Source organism: Centrocercus urophasianus, unplaced genomic scaffold (genome assembly GCF_019232065.1).
Source record: "Centrocercus urophasianus isolate 14NV4802_14NV808 unplaced genomic scaffold, USGS_Curo_1.0 seq_11, whole genome shotgun sequence".
In the NCBI taxonomy this organism is placed as follows: Eukaryota; Metazoa; Chordata; class Aves; order Galliformes; family Phasianidae; genus Centrocercus; species Centrocercus urophasianus.
This window is the reverse complement of record NW_024884253.1, coordinates 77,317,132-77,342,752: the sequence shown is the minus strand read 5'-3', so window position 1 is coordinate 77,342,752 and position 25,621 is coordinate 77,317,132. Positions and strand designations below refer to the sequence as shown.

Here is a 25,621-nt window from a genome sequence, read left to right as displayed (position 1 = left end):
GCTGAGATCCCAATGACCCTCTTCTTCACGCCTGCTGCTGATCCCATTTTCAAAACCCACTCAGCAGAATCCTATAATTCAGTGAGGGAAAAATCCCTCACTGACGCCAACAGCACAGTAAACTTCCCATTGTCTTCTCTGACACCAAGATTTTGAGCCTGCTCCCTGGTGGTGCCTGGAGACCACAGGATGGAGAAGGAGACAGACCTGTGTGCAGCTGGTTCACCCAGAGCTGAGCGCACTAATTCAGTCCCTCCTGTCCTGTAAATGGGCTGGCTGAGTCTAGAAGAATGCTTTCTGTAAAAATACATCTACATAACTGAAGCAGGAAAGGATCTGCACAAGCTGGCATGAACCTGATGTGCAGTTCTGCTTCCTTGTCCCCACTGCACCAGTGCCTGGAGGATACAGACGCAGGCCTGAAGAGGCTACAGTGAGGTGGATACAGGATCCAGCAGGAGAGACAAATCAGTACCACAGATAAGACAGCCCCAGTTGCACACCTCCTTCAAAGAGGAAGAGGTAGCACTGGCCATCACTAAATGGCACAGCCTTCCTGCCTGGCTGAGCCTCAGGTCAGATGGCCTGCTTTCTTGAAGGCCACACAAAGGTGAAAGGGATTCGGATTGGTCACACACCCCTTGCCCCAGCAACCCAAGAGAGTCTCGCACAACTGGGCTGAGCTTTCCACCCACGCTATATAAATAATGCAGAATTATTCTCCTGAGAGATGAGGGAGGCTGAGGCCATCCTTTCGTTCTGTGGATGAGAAGTTCATCATGACACAGTGGTCACCCTGTTAGCTTCATGGGTTCTCTTCACCCTCAGAGCAGTGCTACTGCAAACAGCTTTAATAACTTTCTAGAGAGGAGCCCTCCCTGCTGAGATCTTTTTTGTCAGAGCAGATGAGAATACACTTGACCAGAGATCCCTTCACTCTGGCAGGAAACAAGCAGGGATCTTCCTAGACTTCCCAGACTGAAGAAAGGCTACTGCAACTCTTGTGCATAAGGAGAACATCAGAAAATTACCCCTGGTCAGGAAATGTAAAAAATACCATGATTTCTTCTTGGGGGTTCCCTGAGGCTCTTTTCCCTTCACCTTTCCACAGCGGCTGGTGGAGGAGGCTGAAGGATACAGGATCTGAACCAAAGCCACCTGAGTAGCTGAGACTCTACTAACAATCGCTATTATTCTTTGAATCCAATCCCTTGGTCCTACAGCTCTAAGTGTGACAGTGGTTACAGTGATTTCAGCTCAGACAGGCTGAGCTCTGGAAATCGCTTCACGCTGCCTAAATAAAGCGCTGCTTATAAATGAAAAGATCAATGGGAATGACAAATTTGTTGTGGCAGATGAAGGAACATGTGCCTGACCCTCAGCAAACTCTCCATCTTCAGGCACTCCCTCCCTCTCCTGTCACTTGGGAAATGTCTGCAGCTAGCTGTCCTAGATCCTTCCTTCACCTGCTAGCCGTTCATCTTCAGCTGCAGGGGCTTGTGTTCCTCTGAGGAGATGCAGTAAGGTGGCAGTGAATCAGGGTTCAAAACTATAAAAATGCTTCTTGTTCAGGATTAATCTGATGCACTTTCAAGGCGTATCAGTGCTAATTTGCCTGTTACTGTAACCCAAGGCAGTGCTATACCAACTCACATCCACAAGTTAGCAAGGGGCAGGCAAGGATCTTGACTGTTGTGCTGGTTTAGGACTGGAGCTCCTGCTACATTTTGATGAGAAGGGCTGAAGCAACCTACTCCATCCCTGCCCTGCCAGGTGGGCACCAAGCTCAGCAGCAGAGGTGGCCATTGCTTCCTTCTCTCATGGGAGGTATCAAGAATGACTCAAGTCCCAGTGAGAGGGATCACCTACAGAGCTACTACAATTCCCACCCAGTAAAAAAAAAGAAACCTTGGTCTGGAGCCCCTTCCAGCATGCTGCCCCTCTCCAGGAGGGGACGACTACTGGTGATCCACGTCCTCCCTCTCGCCAAGTCCCCCAGCCTGAGTTTCCCTCAGCCGTCCCTCGCTGCTGTTTGGGAAAGTCATGGAGAACTTGCCACCCCGTTGAGGAGACAGGCAGCCCGCAGGGCCTGGCCTCCCAATCCCAAGTCTCCTGGAGGACCCCGGGGCCAGCAGCGCTCTCGGAAGAAACAAATCTGTCCCAGCAACCGGGATCTGGGGACGACCCCTCGTGGGAAAGTGTCTCACATCAGTTCAACACCTTCTCCGAGCTGTGCCCCAGCCTGCCCTCCTCTTGCACGGGCGGTGAGGCCTTGCTGTGTCGGGCCAGGCTTGGCACTGGGGCTGCGTGGTGCCGCGTCCCGCCGCTGCCCACAGGGATGTTGGCGTGCAGCTCAGCGCACTTCTCCTTGTAGTGCTGAGCATTGCCGGCGAAGGTCTCGCAGCGGCTGGCGTTCTCCTCCTGCACTGGGCTGCTGACGTTCTCCTCGGCTGCTCCTGAGGCCACAGCTCCCTCTTGGGAGTTCTGGCTAAGGTAGACGACGATGATGTCTCCCTTGAAATTCATTACTTGTCCGCTGGAAATAAATGTGGAGTTACTATTTCCAGTCACATTTCCTGGGGAAGGAGGGGGGAGAAAAAAAGACAGGCATGATTAATATTTTCTCTCATGAGGAGGATGTTTAGCACTGTGAGTTCAATCCGCTGCGATAGCTTTGCTTTTGTTCCATGATTTTTTCCCCGTGACATAGGGATGCTCTCATAATCAATGCCTTCCATGGGGCTTTCTCACGATTTCCACTTGTGCCTCCTCAGGATGAAGCCTGTTGCTTCAGGGGGGCTGTCTGTGGCATCTGGGAAAGCTGTTCCTACATGCTGCACTGCCACAAGTGAGAAAGCGTGATAATCTCATCCTCCCACTGCCTCTGGACACACGAGCTACTCGCAGACTGCCTCCAGTTAGTGAGGAAACAGCTATTACTATCTTGTTTTCCCCCTTGGTACGTGATCACTCCTAGCGTGTAGACAAAACAGCAAGTGTAATCAATAAATGCTGAAAGATTTAACGTCAGGCCATTGCACTCACACGGAATGGAGCTTGTAAGATTACCTTGCATTGTCTGCGTTCCCACACAGGCACATCCCAGCACTCCCCCTGTGCCCACATGGACTTATTGGGATACAGCCCGCTACAGGGAACAAACAATCTATATACAGCAACCTAACAGTGTTATGGTTTCAGCAAGTCTCCCTGTGGTCAGAGAATTTTCAGTATTTATTCAATCTTTCTGTAATTCAAGGACTGGGTCACTGACTCAAGTGACAACAGGACCAGGCTGTGGAATTAACAAACTTCTCTCAGAACAGAAAGAAAATATCCGAGAACAAACTTTAAATGACAAACTAACAAACGTCCCCAGAATGAAATAAAACCGACCAAACCAAAGAGAAACTCTCAAAGCCTATGAACACCACTCCTTATAAATGCTTTTTTTCCCACTGAGCTTCACTTAATCACAACTTGCAGATTGACCATGCATCCCTTGGGATATTTTGGTCATTTTCTTAATGCTTTTCTAGACATGAGAGGCACTGAGCACGGCCCAGCCCAGAGAACTGCTGTTTCTCCAGCAGCCTAGAGTGCTGTTTACATCCCCAGGTGCTGTTTATACACCACTGGATTTCACTAGAGCTGAGTGAAGACCTCATGCGATACCCAAGCAAGCGTAGGCAGTACTGGAGCATCTTTCTAACAGCTCCCCTCAAGCAATCCTATTTATTTCAGCTAAACCATCACACCGCTGGCTCTTTGCTTTCTTTCCAAGTATTGCTGATGAACATGAGGTGTCAATTGAGTGCTTTCCACAGGGATTTTTCCCTCCTAGGTGCTTCCCCTGTGTTCAGGTTAATTGCTTGCCATCAACACAACTGTGTCAGGCACCATGGGGCTACACCAATACCTGTTTGCCTTTGCATGGATTGCCTTTCACTCAAAAAAGGCATTGTGAAAGTTCACCTGAGCTCAGTACAAGATTAAGAAGAGCAAATGGACACAAGAACTTTCTGAGTTGCACTAAGAAACATGCTTCCAATCAGATAACATAAAGGACTCCTTCAGAGGATAAATGAAGGCATTGCTGCCTGCAACACTTCAGCCTTTCGATCTCTTGATGATGTTAATTACAAAAACAGATATATTTTTGTGGTAATTATCTGCTAGGAACTGGAACAATGCAAGTGATTAATTTCCTCAGAGCCATCTGATGTTGCTTCTTGTAGCTGAGCTGGGATGGTGTGGGCTGTGAATGTGAAGGCTCTGCAAAGCCATCCCTAGCTATGAGTCACTGAAGTCCTCCACCACTCATGCCTGATGCTGAAGTCCTGCACAAGGTCTGAGATGGCCATGATCCAATGCTCCACATTCTGACTGCTTCCAGGCTCAGCGAGATCTGAAAGGTGCTTGAAGGCTCCTATCAATTACTATCCATGAAGCCTGAATGACACCTGTCCAGAGGTTTGCTTTGGTTCTTCTAGGGTTATTTCACATCAGGGGCAGATGTTGCAATTTCCCTTGTCATTCTGAGTACTAAGAAACTAAAACCAAAAGTTCATGGAATTACCCACATCATTTTTCTTCCCATTTTTTCATCCACCCACTTTCATACGGTTCTGCCTTAGCACAGCTGCATCCAAAGTAGCTGCCTGAAGAAGCTTTGTTACGTATGCATATTTATTGCACCTGGGCATTTCACAAGGCCCAGCAAAATGCGTTATACCACCACAGCTCCACCAGCAGCCCCAGAATGAGCTGGAGAGTGCCACACCAGGGCACCCACCACGCTACAGGCAGACAAGGCCACTCCAGAAGGCACATCAGCTCCATCCTGACTAAACCCACACTCTCACTGCCTGCGACTCAGCCAGCACCTCCAGGCAGTTATGCCAAGGTTGGGGTGAACCAGGAACTCTCCATCTATGCTCAGGTTTCACCAGATAGCACGATAGCAAGTACACAGCCAAAGGTACTGACACAGTGAAAATCATTATAAAGAATTATGGTGCAGAGTGAAGATAGCATTTGCAAGCACTTAAACCTGCTTGCCCTCTTGTTCCTTACTATTTTCTCTTCCTCTTCTCGAGCGATTCAGAAAGAAAAGCAGTACTTCTGCAGTGCCAGATATGACTTGACTTTCAGTAGTACCTCAGAGTCACCTTCCACAGAAATAAAATCCATCTTTCTTTGCTACTTCTGACTTTTGTACACATCAAGCAGTGAAACTGCTTAAAGATTTCAGGAAACTGAAGCAGTAGAAAGAGTGTCTGCTCTTAGAAAGATCACTACACATTACGAGATTCCTGCACAGCACTGTATGTTTAGAAGGGAAGGGCCTTCAAAATTCCACTTGCGGGTCTTCAAAGTGTCACTTTTGGTCTTTGGCAGATTGACAAGAATGTCTGCATAAGAAACGTTAAGGCATGATGTGGTTTTAAAGAAGGGCAACTGCTGATGATCGCTGTGTGTATTACAGTAACACTCAGATGTCCCAGACAAAACTAAGGTCCCATTATGCTTGGCAGTGCACAGGCAAATAAAAACAGAGCATCCGTCTTCAGGAGATTATCATCTTGAATGGCTAATATGATACGACAAAAAGATTGCAGGCTTTTAATAATGAAGAAAAGAGACGTAAGTTTTGTCCACAAAAGGCTCATAACTTGCCTTCTTTGGTGGTTTTTATCCCTGCTTTCATTTCAACTATTTTGCTATATTCCCTGAACTAGTAACTTAGGAGCCAATTAGAAAACTGGAGACATCGGTGTTTCAAAGTTGTTTAGAGACCGAGTGCTAATATTTAGAGAAAAAATGTCTATATGAAATTATTTTTAAGTGAATCACAAAATTCACCTAGTTTATATATTATATATGTATAAATATAAATTGCATACATTAGCAATTTAAAACAAAGAGAAAGAGCTAAAAGCAAAATATTGATCATTGTCTCTCAGACCCAACCATGACCAGCAGCTTACAGCTGCAGCTGGTTCCATGGACCACCACGTGACTGTAACTGGACTGCAACCTAATGGCAAGGGCAAAAATGCACATGCAGGCTGCAGAATGAAAACACGCCCTTCAGAGTTGTGCATCTCTTCTCACTTCAGCCTGTTGGTCACTATTCTCTCCTCTTTCTTAGTCCCCTACAGAGATCCCTCATAGTGCTCATGCTACATGTGAAATTCACTGTAAACCAAATGGCTATCCTATTTCACTTCTGTCTTTCAGATTAGCTTCAGGGCAACTAAGTGAAAAAGCACCATTTAATTTTTCCCTTCTCCCACATCAGACCTTCTGAACAACACCAAATTAGCACTGAAGTTAACCCTACACAACTGTGTACAGGCCAATCCCCATGGGCTTACCGGATGCTGGAGGGAGGTCTGAAGTGCTGCTGTTTGTCCCTGAAGTGCTTCTGTTTGTGTTCTGGTACTTTGTGTTGGTACCATCAGAAGACGCATCTTCCATACCATGGTCACTTGCTAGAGGGCTCTGACCAGCAGAGAGAAAATTCAAGCCACAGGTGCACTGTGCGTAGCATCCAGTTTCTGGGGAGGTGGAGGCACCAACAACTGCAGCACAGCAGGGTCTGCTCCCCTTTCTGGGAGTCTCCTTGTATGAAATGCCACACCTCACACAGATCTTCTCTGAGTCACGGTTTATTGCGAAACGATCTGTGTCTTTGCTGTCAATTTCCTTTGGGCAACCATGGGAATGCTGGCAAGATTTCTGGAGGTATTTGTCCGTGGTGGCATGTACACCATCTGCACCAGAGGAAGGGTCAGAGCCCCGAGGGATGGACACATCCTCTGTGCTGCCGATCCCTGAAAAGCACTGATTTAAGCTATCGTTCTCCCCTACCTCCACCGGTTCTGAAAACAGTGACAAAGTTTTACTGTCAGGCTGACTCAGTAAAGGTAAATAATCAGCAGTATTGAGATCTTTATCCATATACTCATCTTCCGTGGGAACGGGGGAGAAATGGTCATCATCGGTCTCAGTCCCCACGGAGATCTCCTGGAAGGTTCCCCCAGCCCTGCAGGGTGCCGTGCCTGGGCTGCCGTGCCTGCACGTGGGCTGAGCACAGGGCGAGCTCCCGGGGGCAGGGGAGCCAGCAGGGCCCAGGAGACGCATGTCTTCAGAGAGCCGCGGGACGGTGCTGTTCGTTATATTTACAGCAACGTAGGCATCTCTGGATGGCTCCTGAAAGAAAGTTGAAATAAAGCTGTATTTAATCAAGGAACTGGTTGAAGGTTGTTTTCTGAACGAAGAAGAAGTAGGTGTGCCTTAACGCTTCCTCAGCGTGGAGCTGGTGGGATTGAGTAGCATTGCTGGATTCGATAAAACATAATCTTGGATAATAGAGTTGGCCAGCTCTCAAGCATCACAGAATCATCTCAGTTGAAAAAGACCTTCAAGATCATCAAGTCCAACCAGTCAACAGAGCACCTGAGAGTTAATAAATCTAGAAGGGCTGCTGTTTCTTGTGGACACTGGTTAGACCTACCTAACTGCTTAAAAGGTTTGTAACTCCTCTGAATAATCTACGTTTTTGAAGGGCTGTTGATCTGTGAAGACCTCACCGTGAGCAAAATCTTTATTAGTAATCATAAAATAGTAATAGTAGTAATAACTGATTCAAATATTGGATTGATTCAGAGACGTGCTAGAAAAATAGAAGTCAAACAGACAAGGTTGCTTTAACCTCAAATACTTTAAGACAACAATTGCAAATGCCTGTGACATCATTTTGCCAATACTTTTACAGTTAAGTTATATTTTTGGTTGAAGCTCCATAAAAAATAAAGATTTGGGAAATACTTCAAGGGTTCCCTTCAGTTCCTGCCAGTCATGCATAATGATGGGTATTTGGGAACCGCTACCTTTCATTTCTAGCATCTGTTCCCTTCCTCCACAGTGGAGGACACAAAGTAAATGCTGCCAGCCACTAATTGCTGTTGATTCACTCTTCTGTCCCAGAGGATCTGAGCAGCTGCCAGTGCAGGACATTGCAAGAACATTCATGAGACAAAAGAGGAACTGCCTGCTCAAAAAGCTGCTGGGTTTGTTTTCTTTTTTGTAGCAACAGGACTTGAGTGTTACCACATCTAAGCTAGACAGAGCTCTTAGACTGGCAGGTGGGGCAGTGGAAGAGCATGCACGTGGGAGCTAGGGGACCTCAGTCCGCGTCCCTGATGTCAATCAGACAGTGCACACGCATGCAAATCTTTGCTCCCAACCAAGAGTTTCAAGCAAGGGCATCTGAGGCTGTTTCAGAGCAAAACCCTTTGGAAGGTCATACGCTCTTCACACACGAGGTTTTTCAGTGACTGACAGAATTAAAGGGGCTTGTGGCCATTTCCTTTAGCTGATGGCTCTGTTCTTAGTTCCTTGAGTGTTCAGCATTCCTGGTGTCGCACCAAATCCAGGTCTCTCTCCCATGAGGACTCTGGTATGTAAAAGCATGCAACTCATGTTTAGTTTTTCCCAGCCTTAGAATTCAGAACGGCTCTCCCTTAGGTGAGAGTCTCAGGTGTTCAGTAGCATGGGCTCACATTCAACTTTCTCTTCTAATGAATATTTAATCATCACAGAGACTGTTACCACTGTTAAAGATGGCTGAAACCAAAGAGCAGGTTCAGAAGCTATTTGAGAATCTTGATTTCATAAGCCTCACATTTACAGAAAAACAGACTAAAAAAGCCAAAGCTGTAAGGCTTTTGAGAAACTCCAAATTTGTTTTCTAGCCAAACACTAATATGAAGTCTAAAGTAAGGAGGGGTGTCAGGAATGTTTTGAGGAAACCATAAAACAGAGGGAAAATCTTAGTGCCCCTGACTTTACCTTTGTTCCTTTCATTTGGCTGCACACCTCGTTAGCCCAATTCTGTAGATCTGCTGTAGGGAAAACGAAAGAGTAGCTGTAACACAGAGCAGGCACTGAAACTAGCCACAGACCTAAACACCCACAGTCATTCACGACCCATAATATTATAGTAAATGAAAACCAGAAAGACTGTTTTTACTGACTGTTCAAGTGTCCCAGCATCAGGCTGTCTGAGGATTCATTCTAACTGGAACAGGGATGTATCTCTGTGGAACAAATGTTTCCAAGCTCCTAAGATAGATCACGTTAAACTGTGTTCCACATCAAATGGGGTTTCTTTCCTTGTCATATGTCACCACACTATGACTGGCCCGATACCGACCCACTTAGAACGGTGCAGTCTATTTCAAGAGAAGTCACATGGATGGCATAAAGACCATTCCCAGACAGGAGTGAGGAGACTGGAGAGAAGAGGGTAAGCCACTGAAACCACGGGATGGCAGTCTCAAGTATAGCATTCCACGTAACAGGGATGTACTTAATTAGGAAACACAGTTTATCGAAGTATCTCCCATGGAAAATCTTCAAGTCGAATAATGCTTTAAAGCTGTTTTATAGAGACAGCAATTCTTCTTGCTATTTATGCTTTCAGGAGATTGTGCAGGGCTTAAGTTTTGCTTTAAGCTTGCACTGGTTTTTGTATATCTAAAGATAGATAAGTCACTTAGCCCCTGTCACTTCCCAGCAATGACTCTGTACCTCTGATGTCAGGTCTGCACGTTTATAATCAGTCCCCAAAGGCAGACTCAGGAAGAGTTTCTTCTTGAGCCTGCAAGTCTCTGGTACTCTAATTAGGATCTACTGTGCAAAGGCAATGAAGGACTGTCACTGCAGAGCACCAGGTCAATAGGAATGTTAAGTAAAGAGCACTCTCCCCTAACCTGCTGTGCATCATAAGTATTTGCTTTGCAAGGAGAGTCACCATTTCCTTCAGCCCATCCCAGGAATTCCAGATTTAGCACAACCCATGTTTAGTGTGGTAGAGGCAGCATATTTCTAAAACATGGGCTGAAAAATACCTTACAAGGGTTGCTGCCTTCCCTTCCACTGCTCCCAAAACATTTCATAGATTTCTGGGGCTTAGGAAAGGAGATCGAGGGAAAAATACGGCAGGAAATGCTTTCCATGTTTAGGGGAAGAAAATAAAAAATGAAAAGAACACTAAGACTATGTTCTTAACTGTGAAGTCCCACATCTTAACACAGATTCGAGTTACTGCAGAAAATTTTTCTGTCCTAGTCACAATATATTCAAAAATCCAATGTTATCCAGTGTATCTTTGCTAGATTATATATATATATATATATATTTACTATTTATGTTACTCTCCCCCTGCTTTCCTCTTCCGTGCCAGGCAGTGCAAAGTTACCATGCTGATACACAAACCTCCCCCACTCCTCCATCATAGATGTTGTGGCTACATCCAGTCTCAAAGCACTCATCTCCCTGGCACAGCTGCAGGAAGATGCTGAGCAAGATGCATTATGCATAGGTGTAACATACTCCTGCCTATAGGAAAGATTTTCAGGCCCAGCTTTGTGCTAGTCAAGACACCCATATGGACAGGAATTCAAAAAAAGTTCCTGAGTTTCGTATCTTGGTGGGTACCTGTGAAAACAGAGTGCACAAATACACACGTAGGTGTCACATTCACACATAACATTAGCTATCATGTACCTGTCAGCTTCTTCCCCTTATTCTTGTAGTATACGATGAAGATGACAATGCCAATTAGTGCCACAAAAAACAAGATGACAATCAACACATACAAGATCTTGTTTGTTCCTGTAAGGTATAAGAAAGATTATACCATCAACATGTTGCTGTTCTCAGCAGTATGACAATCCTTGCTCCTGTCACTTGCTTTTCCACAGGAGAGCAGTTTTGTTCTTCCTAACTGATTTTCAGTTTCTATAATAAGGACCACACTCTAGCACTTATGGAGCTCTGTGACAACCAGTCTCATTAAAGGTACATGGTACAGAGCCATCTCACTACTTAGTGTCTGAGGGAGGTATGACTCAGCCACAATCCTCTGAAAGTTTTCTTGCAATCCACCAGCAGCCTATGGGCTGTGCTTAATCTGTCTCAAGATGAGAGGGACACATAGCTTGTGGAAGCTACAGAATTCAGCCAGCAAAATTTTGTCTTCGTCTAAGAATCACTGCATGCTTCACAGGATAGAGAACAGGGCAACTGGCAAGAAGGGAACATTAGGCAGGAGACACAAGAAGTCAATGGCCTTTCTGCTAACGTGTACAGAAACCGGCAGGCTGACAAATGAAAGAGCAGTAAACGTGATGGAAAAACGATGGATGTATAACAGCAACTGCTCACCATGCAGCTTCAGAGAGAAGTGAGAAGCACTGCTTAGCACTGGGCATGGGCCCTAGAGCTGCTAGGCTTTAAAGGTAAGATTTCACAAGAGCTCTGTCTTGGTCTACAGCTAATTCCCATTGACTCATCCACAGAGGGAAAGGAGTTAAGCCAGCCAAAAACCCTAGTGAACATATATTCCTCCTCCCTGTACTTCCTAATAGATAAGCCCTATGAGGACACATACCATATTCTGGTTGCTCAGCCATCTTCTGCTTTGTACAAACTGCATCCGATTTATCAGTCCCAGGGACTATTTCTGCCAATCCCAGAGCTGAACAGCTAAAAAGGAAAGACAAAGAAGCTAGAATCCCAAAGACAGAGCTCACTGTGGCTCCTACATTTCTGCAGAGTAATACTTTCTGCTGTAAAGTACTCTTTTCTCTTTTACTCTTCATTTCTCCATCCTGAAGCTCAGACACCTTCTTTATCTTCATCTATGTCAACTCAGCAGTTGCTGTCCTAGCTGTCTTTCTCCACCCCAGAAAGACTTGAGATCCAACATGAGAAAGCCCTTATCTCTATCCAGCCAACCGACATGCTCTATAAATGCCACAGAGAAGCAGAGACACTCCACTGAAAAGTGTGTTTGCTCAAGCTTCTCACTGCCTTGTGGCTGTAATAGGCTTTTTGGAAGGCAAAGTAACTTACTTGGTCCAGGATTTACACTCATCAGTGGATGAAGCAACCTCTGAGAAGTAGCCTCTGGGACATGGCATACAGTCTGTGTCCTTATCTTGTTGCACTGTGCGTAGCAGAGGAAGAAAAACATCACCACTGAGTTTCTTTGAGTTCTTTCCAAGTGAGGGGAAGGTGACTATGTTCCCCCATCCTCCCACTCCACTCCCACCCCAAAAGCTTCCCTGAAGATAGAGGGATCTAAAATTATAATAAAGCAACAGTGACAGTCACACATAGGCAGAAAAAGTGCTCAGGTGAGAGGAGCACATTCCCCTGCACGATCAGAATAAAAAACGATCAGGCACCATTTCCAGTTATTGCAAAATAATACACTGCTCTCATACGAGTCCACTTCCATTAACTTCCTCTTGTCAGTGCTACAACACAGGCAGTGACGTTAACTGATGTTGTCACTTCTGTGAAGCCACAGTGAACGAAGTTCTGTATCACGGTTTGCTAGATTGCAGGAAAAACACCACCACTCTGCTCCAAGCCCATGCAGCATTTCGTCCTCTATTGCCCTATTGTGTGCTGAATTTTCAGTGATATAGCTGTTCCCAGTGTCCATTACAACCCTGAACTTAACCATCTCCATTTTCCACCCACAAAATACCTGCATTTTGCTTTTCTGTCAGATGTGGGACTAAATTGCATGTCCGTAATAAATTTTTGCATTGCATGTCATTTAAAGCAAGGAACGCTTGCGCTACCTTAGAGGTGTTTATTGCTTTTAACTCATAACCTCATAGAATGGCAAAACAAAGCCATTTGACAACAACTGATTTCAAATCTGACCGCAGCAACAACCACCAGTGGATCACTTCTTTGAAGCTGGGGGCAATGCATAAATTAATGATCCACAGTCAGGCACCTCAGCAAACGTTAGAAACGCACTGAAGACCTTGCTGTTATTGCCATGCCCATGTTAAAGCTGGCAAAACTCACTTGATTCAAGATTTTACTTTAACTACAAAGGCAGAAGCCTTTCAAATGCAAATAGTCCTGGAGTGTTACACACAGTAGTAATGGTCTGAGAGTCTACAGTAGCTATTCTTTAATGTCACAACCCACACAGTGTAGGCCAGAGATTGGATGTTTCATTTGTATGTCCCCTCTCTGTATCTCACCAGGATGCCCAATTCCAAACCCTGGAGGACAAATGGTGTTTCGCTGACAGCAGTCACAGTCCTCGTTCCAGTGGTAACCTGTGGTACAGGCACACTGCCGCTGGAATGTGCTGTTTCCTGGGTTCACCTCTTTCAAAGCCTTCCCTAGAAGAGAAAGCAGATGGCAGTAAATATCTCTCTGATAACAAGCCTTGAGTTTACATCCTGTTCTACCTATTTGCTTTGCTCGAATGCCAGAGGTGAAACCACTCATGTTAGAGGGATCTTTCAAGAAGCGTGGGAGGCCATTGATCAGCCTCACTGATTGGGCTCCTGAGCAATACTTTTCCTTGTAGCTCCTGTAGAAAATAAACAGAGCTTTTGCAAGAGTGAGACAAGGGCAGAAGTGAGTGCAAAATATACTGGGCAGAAGGACATTAAGATCCAACTCACAGGGAGTGAATGGCCTGACTGAAGATAATCTTTTCAGCATCATGAAGACCATATTTGCAGTGTTCAGCAGAGCATAGAAGCAAAACCCTCTGGTGTCTGGGGACTTCCCCATCCACCAGGTTCTTGTGCAAGCTCAGCACTCATTGCCACGCACCCAAAAGGAGGATATTCCCTAGATCCACTTGCCCATCTCATGCTTCACTAATTTGGATTAAAAAGTTCTCCAGTATGAACAGCTCACCTTGGTCACATATTTTATGTAGCAAGCATTTGTCTTCTTCGTTCCAGATATCCATATACTCATTGGGGCCACATGGCTGGCACACACTGTCAGAAGTCTCAGTGCATTTAGCAGACATATACTTTCCTGTGAAGGAGAGAAGGACAAGCAGATAATTTGCAAGCTGCACAGCATTTCTCTGAGCACTCTGAGGGAAAATGAGATAGGCTAACTCTGCTGTGCTACTGGGGACAACCATTTCTTCCTCCTGCTCCACTCATTTCCTCACTCAGGTGAGGAATCAGAGTGGCACTGAAACATCTGTGAAGCTCACGAGAGCAAGTCGCCTTACTGACCTCCAGAGCTGTTTCTAAGGAGCTTTTCAATTAGTGAGGCAGTACAGCCCAGCACTCACATACCTGGCTCACATTTCTTGCAGCACCGTCCAGAGTATTCATAGTGTTGTTCACTGTCACATGGCAGAGTGCTTTGTAGTGACAACTGGAGAGGAGAAAAGACAGAGAGGGCATGAGACCCAATATACCAGGAAAGCTTCACACCTATCTCATCACAGTGCTGATAGAGAGAAGCAAAAAATTTCTCGAGTGTAGCATTTTGTAGCCGAGCAGTAAAGCATTAAACATTTATGACTTCAAAGGTTCTTTGTAGACAACAACATGGAATACGGCCAGGTGATAAATCAATCATACCACAATCCTGCAATTGTCACAAACTTTTGGCATGCTATTTAACCTTTCTTTTTTTTTTTTTTTTTTTACAATACTCGATTATTTTGAACCTATGACTTCAAGACAATTGTAACAAACAAACAAAAAAAGGTGTTGACATAATTCTATGGTCCCTTCCACGTATACGACCCCAGATCAAGACCTGGGTCACTGACAGTTTTGAAATATGGCATGTGGCAAACAAATACGGTGAATTATTTACACCCTTCGAAAAGAAGAAGTTCAAGAAGTTCCCGGCTTCCCACCAGAACACACAACACTCCTGGCTAGTCCCAGAAAATGCCAGACCTTAATTCTGCAGCTTTTTATGGCTCCCAAGGTGCTCTGTAGAGGTGACCTCATTTAACTGAGGCAGCCACCACCAAGGCGATACAAACTAAGCCAACAGCCTTCTTTCCTCTCCAAATCCAAAAAATCCAACACAACCCATCCCAAACAAACCAGGTGGAAGTGCTACACGTGAGGCCCTTGCTTTGGGAGTCTGCTGGCACTGGTGCTCCAGGCAACTTCAACACCTCACATCCAGCTGGTGATCCTCCAATTGGTAAAATGACTCCAAACCAGCTCACAGCAAGAAATTACTCAGTATGGTTGAATGCCGCTATTAAAATCTCATTTACTCAATTTTTTACTTGGAGAAAGCTGCACCAGGACTTCTGCTGCTGCTCAGCAAGAGATTTGGCTGTCTAATAGTGCATAAAAGTACTGTGCCTGCTGATAATTGCTTCTATTCCACTACTTATTGTTCTCCCCTGGTTTCCTCCGTGTCTTTTCCTCTCCTCTTTCTTCCTTTTCTAATCGCATCAACTGTAATATCTTGAATACAAACTATTTTCTCCAAGCATCTTGATCTTCTAATGCTGGGACAGGTCTTGTGACTTAAAACTGACGAAGGAAGATGACTTTTTTTCTTTAAAACACCACCTCCTGGCTTGGAGTTTGAGCCATAAGGTGGTGCATGACTTGCATTTACCAAAACTGTGCCTGAAACAGAGTAAGTACCTCAAGCCAGAGCTTTTCAGTTTTCATACTTTTACAGCTTATTAACATCTTATAGCCATTTTTTATCACTACAATGATCCCATGTGAAATTAAGAGTTCAATCTTGCAAGGACACTTCTTTTGTCTTATTGCTTCCTTGCCTCTTTCTTCTCACTTATTAGCAGTATCTTGCTTTTTGATCAGATCATACATTTTCTGGAACAAAGATTGCATTTCATGTTTGCACAGCACCACACACAAAAGCATCATCTACCATAACATAAATAAGCACTTCCATACTCTCAAAAGCTTTCATTCTGCTTTATTCCTGACAGCCACCTTGTTCATCTTCCCAATTACCAGGACAACAACCAGTGCATGTGAAGCAACATGTGATCTATGAACAGAAAGCTGGCCAGGCTGGCAGCTGAATGGAGATGCTGCTCAGCACCATTGGAGACACTCTTGAAATGCTCCAGTAATGCAAGGAGATAAAAACAACCTCAACAGAATGGGGCTCACACTATGCTGCTTCCCTGAGCAGCAGAGAGAAGATCTTGAGCAATCGATTCCTATTCCCAGGAGTCTGAAGTGCCAAGAAAAGCAGTGAGACCAAGGATGGATCCAGCCACTTGCTTTATCAACAGAACGTTCTTTTCTTCCTTGTTTGCCCCAGTTTGAAAGTTCCTCTTTAGAAGAAAAGGCTAAAAACTGAAGTGTCAAACCAGGGCAAAGTTGTCCCATTTAAGGAAGGATATGCAAATCTGCTGAAGGACATTCAGCAGAAGGGCTTGGAATAATTTCTGAGAACCAACACTCATCCTGAAAAGAACAAGCAACCTCCCTGCGCGGAGGCCAGGAGCATATGCTAATTGCTCACTACCTTTTGTAAACTGCTTTGGACCTTCCTGCTTTGTAGCATGAAGAGGGCAATTATTGCAAAATACTCCCAGCTGCAGCTGCGTAAATCTATGCTCTGTGTCAATGAGCATTATGCTCTGCGACAGCGTCCTTCCCCTTTTGAGACAAGGCGATGCATTTACAAAGCCGCACTATTCCTTCTTTTATTTATCTCAGTGAAATAAAGACAAAGCTATCAGTGTCCATTTGTTAACTCCCTTCTGAGCTCACAAAGGTGAAAGACTGGCTGGACCTGCTGAGTGTGAAAGAAGAGCATGGAGAAGATGGGAATGGAAACAACAGAACCTTCACATTTTCTTTGGGTAGATCCAGTGATCTCAGAGCCTTTTCTTAACAGGGCCCCATTGAAGTTCGGTTGTTCCTTGTCCAATCGTCTGCCAGAGGACTGCAGAGCAGTGTCAAACAGGACATCAGCTTTCTGGAGGGTGCAAGAATCCAATACTAAGCACATGTGCTGCCAGCAGCACAATGGGCTGATGCTCCACCAGCACCAACGCATTCCCAGCCACAGCGTCCATCTGAGACAAGGAAGTGCAATTCATTTCACAGAGGAGGAACTCTGGCCCAGAGGCCAGCTAGCTTCGAAAGGTGACAGGAAATCAGTGGCAAAGCAGGAAAGAGAAACAAGTGTCCAAAGTCTTAAGCTTGCCCAGGCAATGGTGATTTTGACATCGTGGTGCTCTTCTCTTTAAAGAAGGGGCCTCGGTGAAAGCAAAGATGCCAACCTCATCTGAAGTAATCACACAGAACAAAGAAAACCCAAGCTGGTTATTCGTTTAAGTCTCACTATTGGTAAATGTTTGCAGTAAATACCACCACAAGATGCGAATGAATGTTTTAAAATGGCCTAGGTATCTTCTGCACATTTAATTTGTCACTTAAAATGTGTGCAAAGCACACATATTTGTACCAATTCCTAAATAAAGTTAGTTGTTCTTCTTTCAATTGGTTTTGGGCAGCCTGCAGTAGGGGGTCCTGCTAGAACAGGGGCTGAACTGGAAGAACACTGGTGGTCCTTTCCCTCCTCAGCCATGATAAACACTTCCTCAGAAGAATAAGACAAGAATACCCAACAGGAGAAGAATCCAGAGAAAAAAAAACAACACATATCCTCTGGGCTCAGTGCATTGTCAAAGGCTGTTTGGTAAAGCATGCCAACACCTGCTTACCTTCAAGCACATGAGTAGCACCACTGACTTCCTTGGAGAAACATGCATGCTCCTGTCAAGGTTTGCAGGAGGACTGTACTTTAGTGCCAAGCCCTTTTTTCCTCCTATTTGTTGAAAAGAACGCTAAGCAAGAGTGTGCTTGTGCTCGTAGGGTCGGAGAACTTCAATGAGTCAGCTGCAAAGCACAACCATGTTACTTGGGCCTTGAAAAAACACACACACAGGTGCTTCTGAAAGGGGAACCAGAAGCATTCAGATTCCTGTCCTCAGGCTTACGGAAATATTTATTCTCGGTGCTGTTGAGCAATCGGGTGACAGCAGAAGCTGTGTGTCATGGATGCTAAAATTACTTTCTCACTCAGATGAATATTCAGACGGACATTTCAGAGAAGATAAAGTTGCACGGGCCTCTTTCTTTTAAAAGAAAAAATCTGGAAGAACAAGCTCGGGGGTTTCCACAGCCTTTTTCCCATGTCATTTCTGAACAAGAACCTGAGGCCTTAATGGGGACTGCTCATTAGCGATAATCTTAGTTTAGAAAAGCTGAGATGTAAAGGGACACGCCAAAGCCAATCTACCTCAAGATGACACCTTAGTGCTCAGTGTGGCTTTTTCTGGAGAGCATTCAAGATATCTCCCATCATTTCACTGAGCAAAGCACATTCTTTCTCCATTTAGCGCTGCCAACCCAAACTACCTATGGGAGAGCAAACTCAGGTGGCTCTGGCCTTGCACGCCTCTTGTTAGTTGAACTCTGGGCCCTGAACATACCCATACTACTTGCTTTTGAGATTCTTAGCCATACTTAATGTACTGCTACAATATTTCTACAGCTCCTTGGCTTGGGCTTTATTTGCCCTTGTCAACAGGGCTGAGCTCTGACCAGCAGTTTCTCAGGCAATCTGAAGTAGATCCTGCAGCCTTGGCACCTTGGCCTTCAGCAGGGACTGGCTTCCCTGCTGATACAAAAAATTAAATTAGAACAGCATGCAAGTCACCACCACACAATTCCAGTTATTCACTTGCAGGTCTGTAATTCAACACAAAAATTTCAGATTGTGAATGAAATGCTTTTGGTGATGTCAACTTTCCAGTGACCAGTAAACCACATCACAAAACTACCATCACGTGGTAAAATATAGCCGGGAAATGGCAACAGCTACCGACTAAATATTATTCCAATCTTAAAAATAGGTCCTTGAAACCCTGCTAGAGCCTGAATACCTAAAGAGGCCAGAAGGAACATGAAGAATAAAATAGATAATAAAGAGATTAAGAGAAAAATGTAACTTGCAGCCAGAAAGTGGATAAGCAGTGGTCAAAGCTTAATCCTGACTATTCCCATTGCCTTTTGGTTTTAACATGTGGTAAAAGCAAGCATCTGAGCAACAGGTCATGCTCCACAGAGGGGAAGGAGCAGCAGCCAGTGCTGCTTGGAGTGGGTACACCACGCAAAGAAGTGTCACACAGACCACGCTGGCAGCAGCATGCTGAGACCGCAGGGATAGCAGCTGGGAGATGGCCGAGAAGATAGATGGCGGGGCTGAATGCAGCCAACTGAGCACGTCCATCGTGCAGCTTTCTTTTGCAGGCTGAAAACTCGCCATCACATGCCCAGCAGATGCAAAGTCATCTCCACACAACAAGCTCCGGGCTTGGACCTGTGTACTGTGACGTGCGTCTGCCAACACGTGGCATCCTGAATGCATCAGCCTGCTGGTCCTCGCTGCCACAGTCACTCAAAGACTGGCAGCTACTAGGTAGGGTGCTTTAAAGATGAATCAGAGAGCAGAAACCCAAAAGCCAACCAAACCAAAATATTTAACAGAGGGGTTTGGTAGCAACACAACAGTCCCTAACAAGCAGGAATAAGAACAACAGAGTAAGGACATAACCAAAGCTACTAAATAGCTGTGCTCGTGAGGAAAGTTGCAAGGTCTCCCTCCTAAATGAAACAGGTGCAACAGCACCGCTTACAAGGAGAGCTCAACAGTCCCAGCCCTCCAGGCACAGCGTCAGCCACTGCTGTGAGTAACCTTTCACCCATCGGCACTTCCAATTAGAATCATTATAAGGCACTAGAGACACATTTACAGGGAGTGCTTCAGAAGATTACTTGTCCATGCTTCATCACTGAAGCTGAATCTCAATGCAGAAATAACCACAAGAGATTTCCAGGCTCTGTCTGCACTGCCTTCATCGAGAAGGAATCACTGCTTTTGCGAAGGGACGCAGGATTGGGCTGAGAAATGGTTAATTTACTCTTTTAGTGTCACCATGAGGAACCAACTGTGCCGGGGTTCAGCCAAGTCAGCAGGAATACCCCTCCCCGACTTGATGGGGCTTTGGCTGATTTCCATGATGAGCCTGCTTTACTACATGCAGTATTATAGCAGGGGAGAGCTTTTTTCTTCCTGTGAGAACAGATTCATGGAATCATCTTATTGTTCTTGCTGCCGAGCAATGAAAAGTTACAGAGAACACGATGCTCGTAAGGCAAAACTATTTGGTGCAGCAAAATAACAGGCTCAAAATAGATTCCCCTGTGTGCTACATAAGCAATTTTTAAGACTTCATACGAACCTAGTGGCACATTTTTCCCTATCTGTACTCCAGATTAATAGGTTGCCTAACAAAACTTCACAGTATTTTTTTTTCCATGTGAGACTTTTTCTTTTCCCTCCATTTTGACCACTGACTAAATATACTCTGCACCAATCTGCAGTCACAAATGTTGTTCTTTGTCATTCTTGAACAGCTCCTATACACTTCTTTTTCTTTTGGAGTAGCCACAAAGTGGTCAGGGTGAATGACCTCACTTATTTTTTTTTTTTTTTACCCCTCCCCAGCTAATTGGCTCTTGCAGGGTGGATTAAACCAGCTTGGCTCTCCCACCACGCACAGCCTCTCCTGGTCCCTGCCATTGGGGTGGGGAACAAGAGTGAGGGTTAGGAATGGCATGGTGGCTGTGGGCTACAGGATGTATCTGCTTCCTTCCCAGCAGGCCTCCGTGTGACTTTGGTGAGAAGAGGACAGGGCCCTAACCTGCTGTGATTAATGAGTCTTCAGCTGTGTTTGCAGCCATGACATCCTAAGCGCTGTACAAACAGAGAAGAAAGCCAAACCCTCCGCCCAGAGAACTCATAGCCGGCACAGACAAACAGAAAGGTAACTAAAGGGAGAAATGCAGAGCAGCTGAGGTAGGTGTGCAGGCATAGGACAGAAACCAGAGTGTTCTGGAGTGCTTAGCAGCAGCTAGCACAGCCCTGTGGAGTGGGGCTGAGCCCAGCACGGTGCCCACCACCATTAAGACACCATGTCACAGGCACGATGCCTCGGCACGGTGACAAATGTGCAGTGACCCACCAGGACACCCACACTTCCCTGGAGCCCTGACATGTAGCCAGGGCCACCCTTGCAGCCCACCCTGCAGCTTTCAAGTTGCTCCATCCCACATCTGTGTGAACTTTGGGCTGTGTTTAAAGACTAAGTCATAAAACAGGGCAAGTTCTTGCAGGCAGACTATTGCATTACACAGACAGAGGCCTACCCAAGTCCATAGTGCAACCTGGTTAAACAGAACTTAATTTTTATATTGCATCTATAACACACAAATGTTTGCCTTTGTGCTTTCCATCAGTAATAACGAGCCAGTCTCAGAGCAGCTGCAGCAGAAGCCCACAACTGAAGGGATGGCATGCCAAACTTCCAGTGAAAGGAAAAGGCAGCCTTTGCAAGAACACAGCTGCAGCTGAGGACTCAAAGAACCATACAGCCCAGCTTCCCTCTTCTCCCTGCTGCCCACCTCCTGTAAGCTAATCAGACTCATTTGGGTTGGAAGAACCCTTACAAGCTGTCTAGTCCAACTCCCCTGCAATGAACAGGGACACTTACAGTGAGATCAGATTGCTCAGAGTCCTGTCCAGCCTGGCCTTGAGTGTCTCCAGGGATGGAGCACCTACCATCTCACTGGGCAACTTGGATTCTGCTGTTATGAGAATTACTGTATTTACTTCTTTGGAATACAGACAGGGAACCCTGCTGGCTTGGTCACTGCAAATGCCACCAGGAGCCCCGGTCACACAGAGGGGAAGTTGGCAAAGAGCAGCAGGACAGCACGTGTCACCCCTTCACTGCATCTACACGTGTCCCTCCTACAGCAGGGCTTTCAGCATTTCAATTCAGAGGGACAGACAGGCACATGCAAAGACTGCTCTGAGCAGTGCTAAGGCATAAATGCCAGAGGAGAATGCTCTGAGGTTTCTGTGACTTTCTGTGCCGTAAACGAGAAGGGTTAGTATTGCTACAGACAGCTGATAGGCTCTGAGTTCTACTGACTTGTGGAATGTGGTGAAGGTTTGTTTTGGTCCTGTCTGTGGGAAAGTAGAAATTACATCAGGAAGATGATGCTTAACATGAAAAGAGAAGCAACACCAGTTTCATAAACCATGTTTTGGTTTGGTTTTATATGCAATGCGTTATTCCTCTTACACGCGGCGCTGTAAAATGTTTTTCATATAATCCAGCAGAAACTTTAAAGCAATAAAAAGTTCTCAGGTGTCTCTCCTGCAAGGGCATTTGGACAAATAAACTACAGTAACTTTTACACTGTTAACTCCAGAATAAACCCAAGGCTTCAGATGAGCTGTTACAGAAGTTCTGCTCTATCGAGTGATTCCTTTGGTCCCAGTCAAAGCAGGAACACGGACTGGGAGGACCCAAGATCTAACACAGCATGGACACTTTTATTTTCTATATTTTTCCCCTCTCACCTTAGAGTGCATTTTAGTTAACAGACAGATGTTGGCCAAAATTTTTCTAGATTATGAAGACTTCTAAATGTTCCCTGTAAAGCGAAGACTACGAAGCAGTGGAGGAATCCCATTGCTATACAAGAGAATAAGAAGAGCTGATGTTACATCAGGCAGCTGGGTTACTGCGTATTTGTAAACACACATTCTAAATGCACACTGTAAATGCAGACTGTGTCTCATAAAGCCTAACGCCGTGTCCTCTGACAGCTGCCCAGGATGCATCACTCGGAAAAGATCATCTTGTGGCTGAAGCACAAGACAAGGAGGGTGAGCTCTGCTCCCAGCAGTTCTGCTCCAGGCTCGGTGTGTGACCTACAGCAAGTCACGAATTCTCTGTTCCTGCTTCCTCTTTGGCGAAAATGATGACGATGATGTCTTTTCTCAGCAGCACCATGAGTACCCATTAACTTACATTTGCAAGTGTTTCTCATTCCTCACAGGAAATACATTGCGGATTTTACTGTCCTACCACCACCCACCATATTGGTGGTTCTGTACTAACACGAGTGCATCAGACAAACTTCAGCCCAGCTGCACTGATTCCATCAGACTATAACTGTTTCCATCAGAAATGACAACCCGTAAGGGGACTGATTACAAAGCCGCCGTTCAGACCAGTCAGCCAAAGGAGAACCTGGAGGACTTCTGGGAGCAGCATCTCTCCAGGCCTGCCTTGCATTCACCTTCTGGACTTGTCAGCTCTGTCACTGTTGCAGACAAGGTACTGAAGTCAACCAGCTCTTCAACAATGTATGTTTTTTTTTTTTCTATGCAAACTTAATGCTACAGATTTCCTGGAATCCCTTATTATCTTGCTTACTTGTTTGAAGCACTGGCTATGGAAAGATTCACCCCATGTACTTACAGACTCAAAACTAAGCACATGTTGAAAGCAGAGAAAAGACTTTACATGTTTGCCTCAAGTAAGTATAAGTTCCCTGTTTTGCATCCTCTGAAAATCACTGAATTGACAGACCTACTGGCTCCTACTTCAAGGTATCTAAAACACAGGAATCTAAATTTCCAAGGTTAGAATGTAGCAGGTTTCAGGAAACAAGGAGATTCCAAAGGAACAAGCGCCCCAAAACAAAACAGCTCCAGAAGGAAGAAGGTGTCACTGGAACAAAAGTACAAAGACCACTGAAGTCTGCTCACCTCAGTGCACTGATCACAGTTCTGAAGAGCAGGCAGAAAATAGGCAGATAGAGGTTACAGATGGGAGGTGGGAGAATCCATGCAAAATCTATGATGGGCAGGTCTCTTCTGAAACATGCAGGCTTGTTCATATACATATGGAGGACACCTGGAAAGCAGCTATTTAAGAGAAGCCTAAGGGGTGAGAGTGGACAGAAAGAAACATATAGTTTGGCGGGGAAAAAAAGGCTTGTGTGGTTTCAAGGCAACATATTTAGGAACAGAGATCCAGAGGGAAGGCTCTCAGGGCTATGTGGTCAGACATTAAATTGAAAGCTGCAGACAACAGAGGCTTTTTTCTTCCTCCGTAATCTCTTTTCCTTGAAGCTGCACCTTGCTCTCAGGGAGCCCAACCATGACTCACGCAGCACTACAACAGCACTAAGTTGAGGGAGGCACTTAAAATGACACTTGCACCTAATAAAGAGTAATGAGAAACTGTAGAAGTTCACATGAAAGAAGCACACATGGCTGCCAAATAGTGATTAATGGGAGAAATAAAGCGTCTGTAGTGTAGGAAGGATGAAAAACCTGCTAGCCTAGAAGGCCCTAGATAACCTGAAGAAAGAGGAATTACTTTTAAGCAGTTTAATTAGAAAAAGTAAAGTGAGAGCTCCTCCCTAACGAGGAAAGGCTGAGAGACCAGGGACTGTTAAGCCTGGAGAAGAGAAGGCTCAGGGGGGAGCTCATCAAAGATTACAAGTAGCTAAAATGTAGAAGCCATGTGGATGGGGTTATGCTCTTTTTGGTGCCCTGTGATAGGCAGTGGGCACGAACTGGAACATAGGAAGTTGCACACAAACATGAGGAAAAACTTCATTCCTGTGAGGGCGACAGAGCACTGGAACAGGCTGCCCAGAGAGGCTGCCGAGCCTCCTTCTCCGGCGATACCGAAAACCCGCCGGGACGCTTTCCCGTGCGACCTACACGAAGGAGCCGCTTTAGCAGAGGGTCGGACTGATGTTCTCCAGGGGTCCCGTCCAACCCAAGCCCTTCTATGAGCTCCTCGGCACGGCGCTGAGGAGGCTCAGCCGCATCAGGAAAGGCTCCGCGAGAGCGGGCCGATGCCGGCGACCGCACACGATAGCCCGTGCTTCGGGGAGCGTCGCGGACAGCGCTCTGCCCGCCGGCACCCAGCGCTCGCTGCCACCCTCCCCCGGAGGCGCGGAGGCCGCTCGATGCGCTCGCACAGCCGCCCGGCCCGTGGGCTCCGCGCGAGCAGCTGGGCCACGGCCCACGCCCGATCGGCGCGGCTCACGACGGCAAGGGCCAAGGAGCGCGCTCACGCTCCCCGGAGTAAATCCGCTCGGCAGGGTGGAGCCTGCCTTCTTTTTCGCTCTACGTGCAAACGCTGCCCCTCAACAGCAGCGGGCTGCCTTCCTCGCCGATCCCCTGCCTTCGTTTGAAAGTATCAGCGTTTGCAAGAAGCAAAAGGCGCTCGCGAGTTGCGAAAAAGAAACCACCGCCACCACAAGAGAGAGAGAGAGAGAGAGGCAGAGAGCCGAGGCGGCCTCGGGGTGCTGGGCGCTGGGAGTCGTCCCGCCGTCCCCGCGCTGCCCTTACCTGCGGGCGTCCCGCGGCGGCCAGGCAGAGCAGCGCCAGCCAGCCCGGCGGGCCCGGCATGGCGCCTGAGCCGCGCTACCGCCGGCCGGCACAGCCCCCGCGCCCCGGCGGCGCGGCCCGGCGCATGGGGCTGCCTACTTCTCCTTCGTGCCGCCCTTCCTCTCAGCTACGCGAGGGGAGAAGAGAGAAGAGCGAAAAAAAAAAAAAAAAAAAAAAAAAAGAGCCCGGCTGTAGTTCCCACAGCATTTCCTCAGACTTGACATGCAGGTTTTTTTTTTTTTTCCCCTGGTTATTTATTTATTCTCCCCCCCCCCCCCCCGGACGGCCCTCCCTTTCCTCTCTCCACCCCCTTTTAGTCACCGTGCCCCGGCCTCGCTCCTGCCCACGGGCACGGCTCTCGGCGGGGCGCCCACCTGCCTCCTGCTGCCCACTGTGCTCTGGGGCGGTGCTGCCGTGTCCTCCGCAACACCTCTGGGCACGAGGACATCTCTCT

At 46.3% G+C, this 25,621-nt stretch overlaps 1 protein-coding gene across 2 annotated transcripts; it reads right to left on the bottom strand.

Annotated features, from left to right (window-relative positions):
• On the bottom strand, positions 1-25,190 carry TNFRSF11A (TNF receptor superfamily member 11a). 2 transcript variants are annotated; one of them, XM_042838540.1, is made up of 10 exons: positions 25,129-25,190; positions 14,157-14,238; positions 13,759-13,884; positions 13,086-13,229; positions 11,929-12,022; positions 11,465-11,559; positions 10,579-10,686; positions 8,860-8,912; positions 6,381-7,218; positions 1-2,576 (listed from the first exon to the last, which is right to left on the bottom strand). In XM_042838540.1, exons 1-10 carry the CDS (start codon positions 25,186-25,188, stop codon positions 2,209-2,211), a joined length of 1,968 nt encoding a protein of 655 aa, XP_042694474.1. In that variant the 5' UTR covers positions 25,189-25,190; the 3' UTR covers positions 1-2,208. The 2 variants fall into 2 exon arrangements, with proteins under 2 accessions (XP_042694474.1, XP_042694484.1); XM_042838550.1 differs by having other exon boundaries at positions 8,860-8,909.
• Between the last annotated feature and the right edge of the window lie 431 nt (positions 25,191-25,621).

Excerpts from the sequence above, each read along its gene's own strand:
- TNFRSF11A (XM_042838540.1), bottom strand. The coding sequence starts at position 25,188 with ATGCCGGGCCCGCCGGGCTGGCTGGCGCTGCTCTGCCTGGCCGCCGCG. Across the intron at positions 12,023-13,085 it reads GTTTGGAATTGGGCATCCTG|TGCAACAAGATAAGGACACA; the intron begins GTGAGATACAGA and ends TGCTACGCACAG. Across the intron at positions 11,560-11,928 it reads GAGTGTAAATCCTGGACCAA|CTGTTCAGCTCTGGGATTGG; the intron begins GTAAGTTACTTT and ends TTTCCTTTTTAG.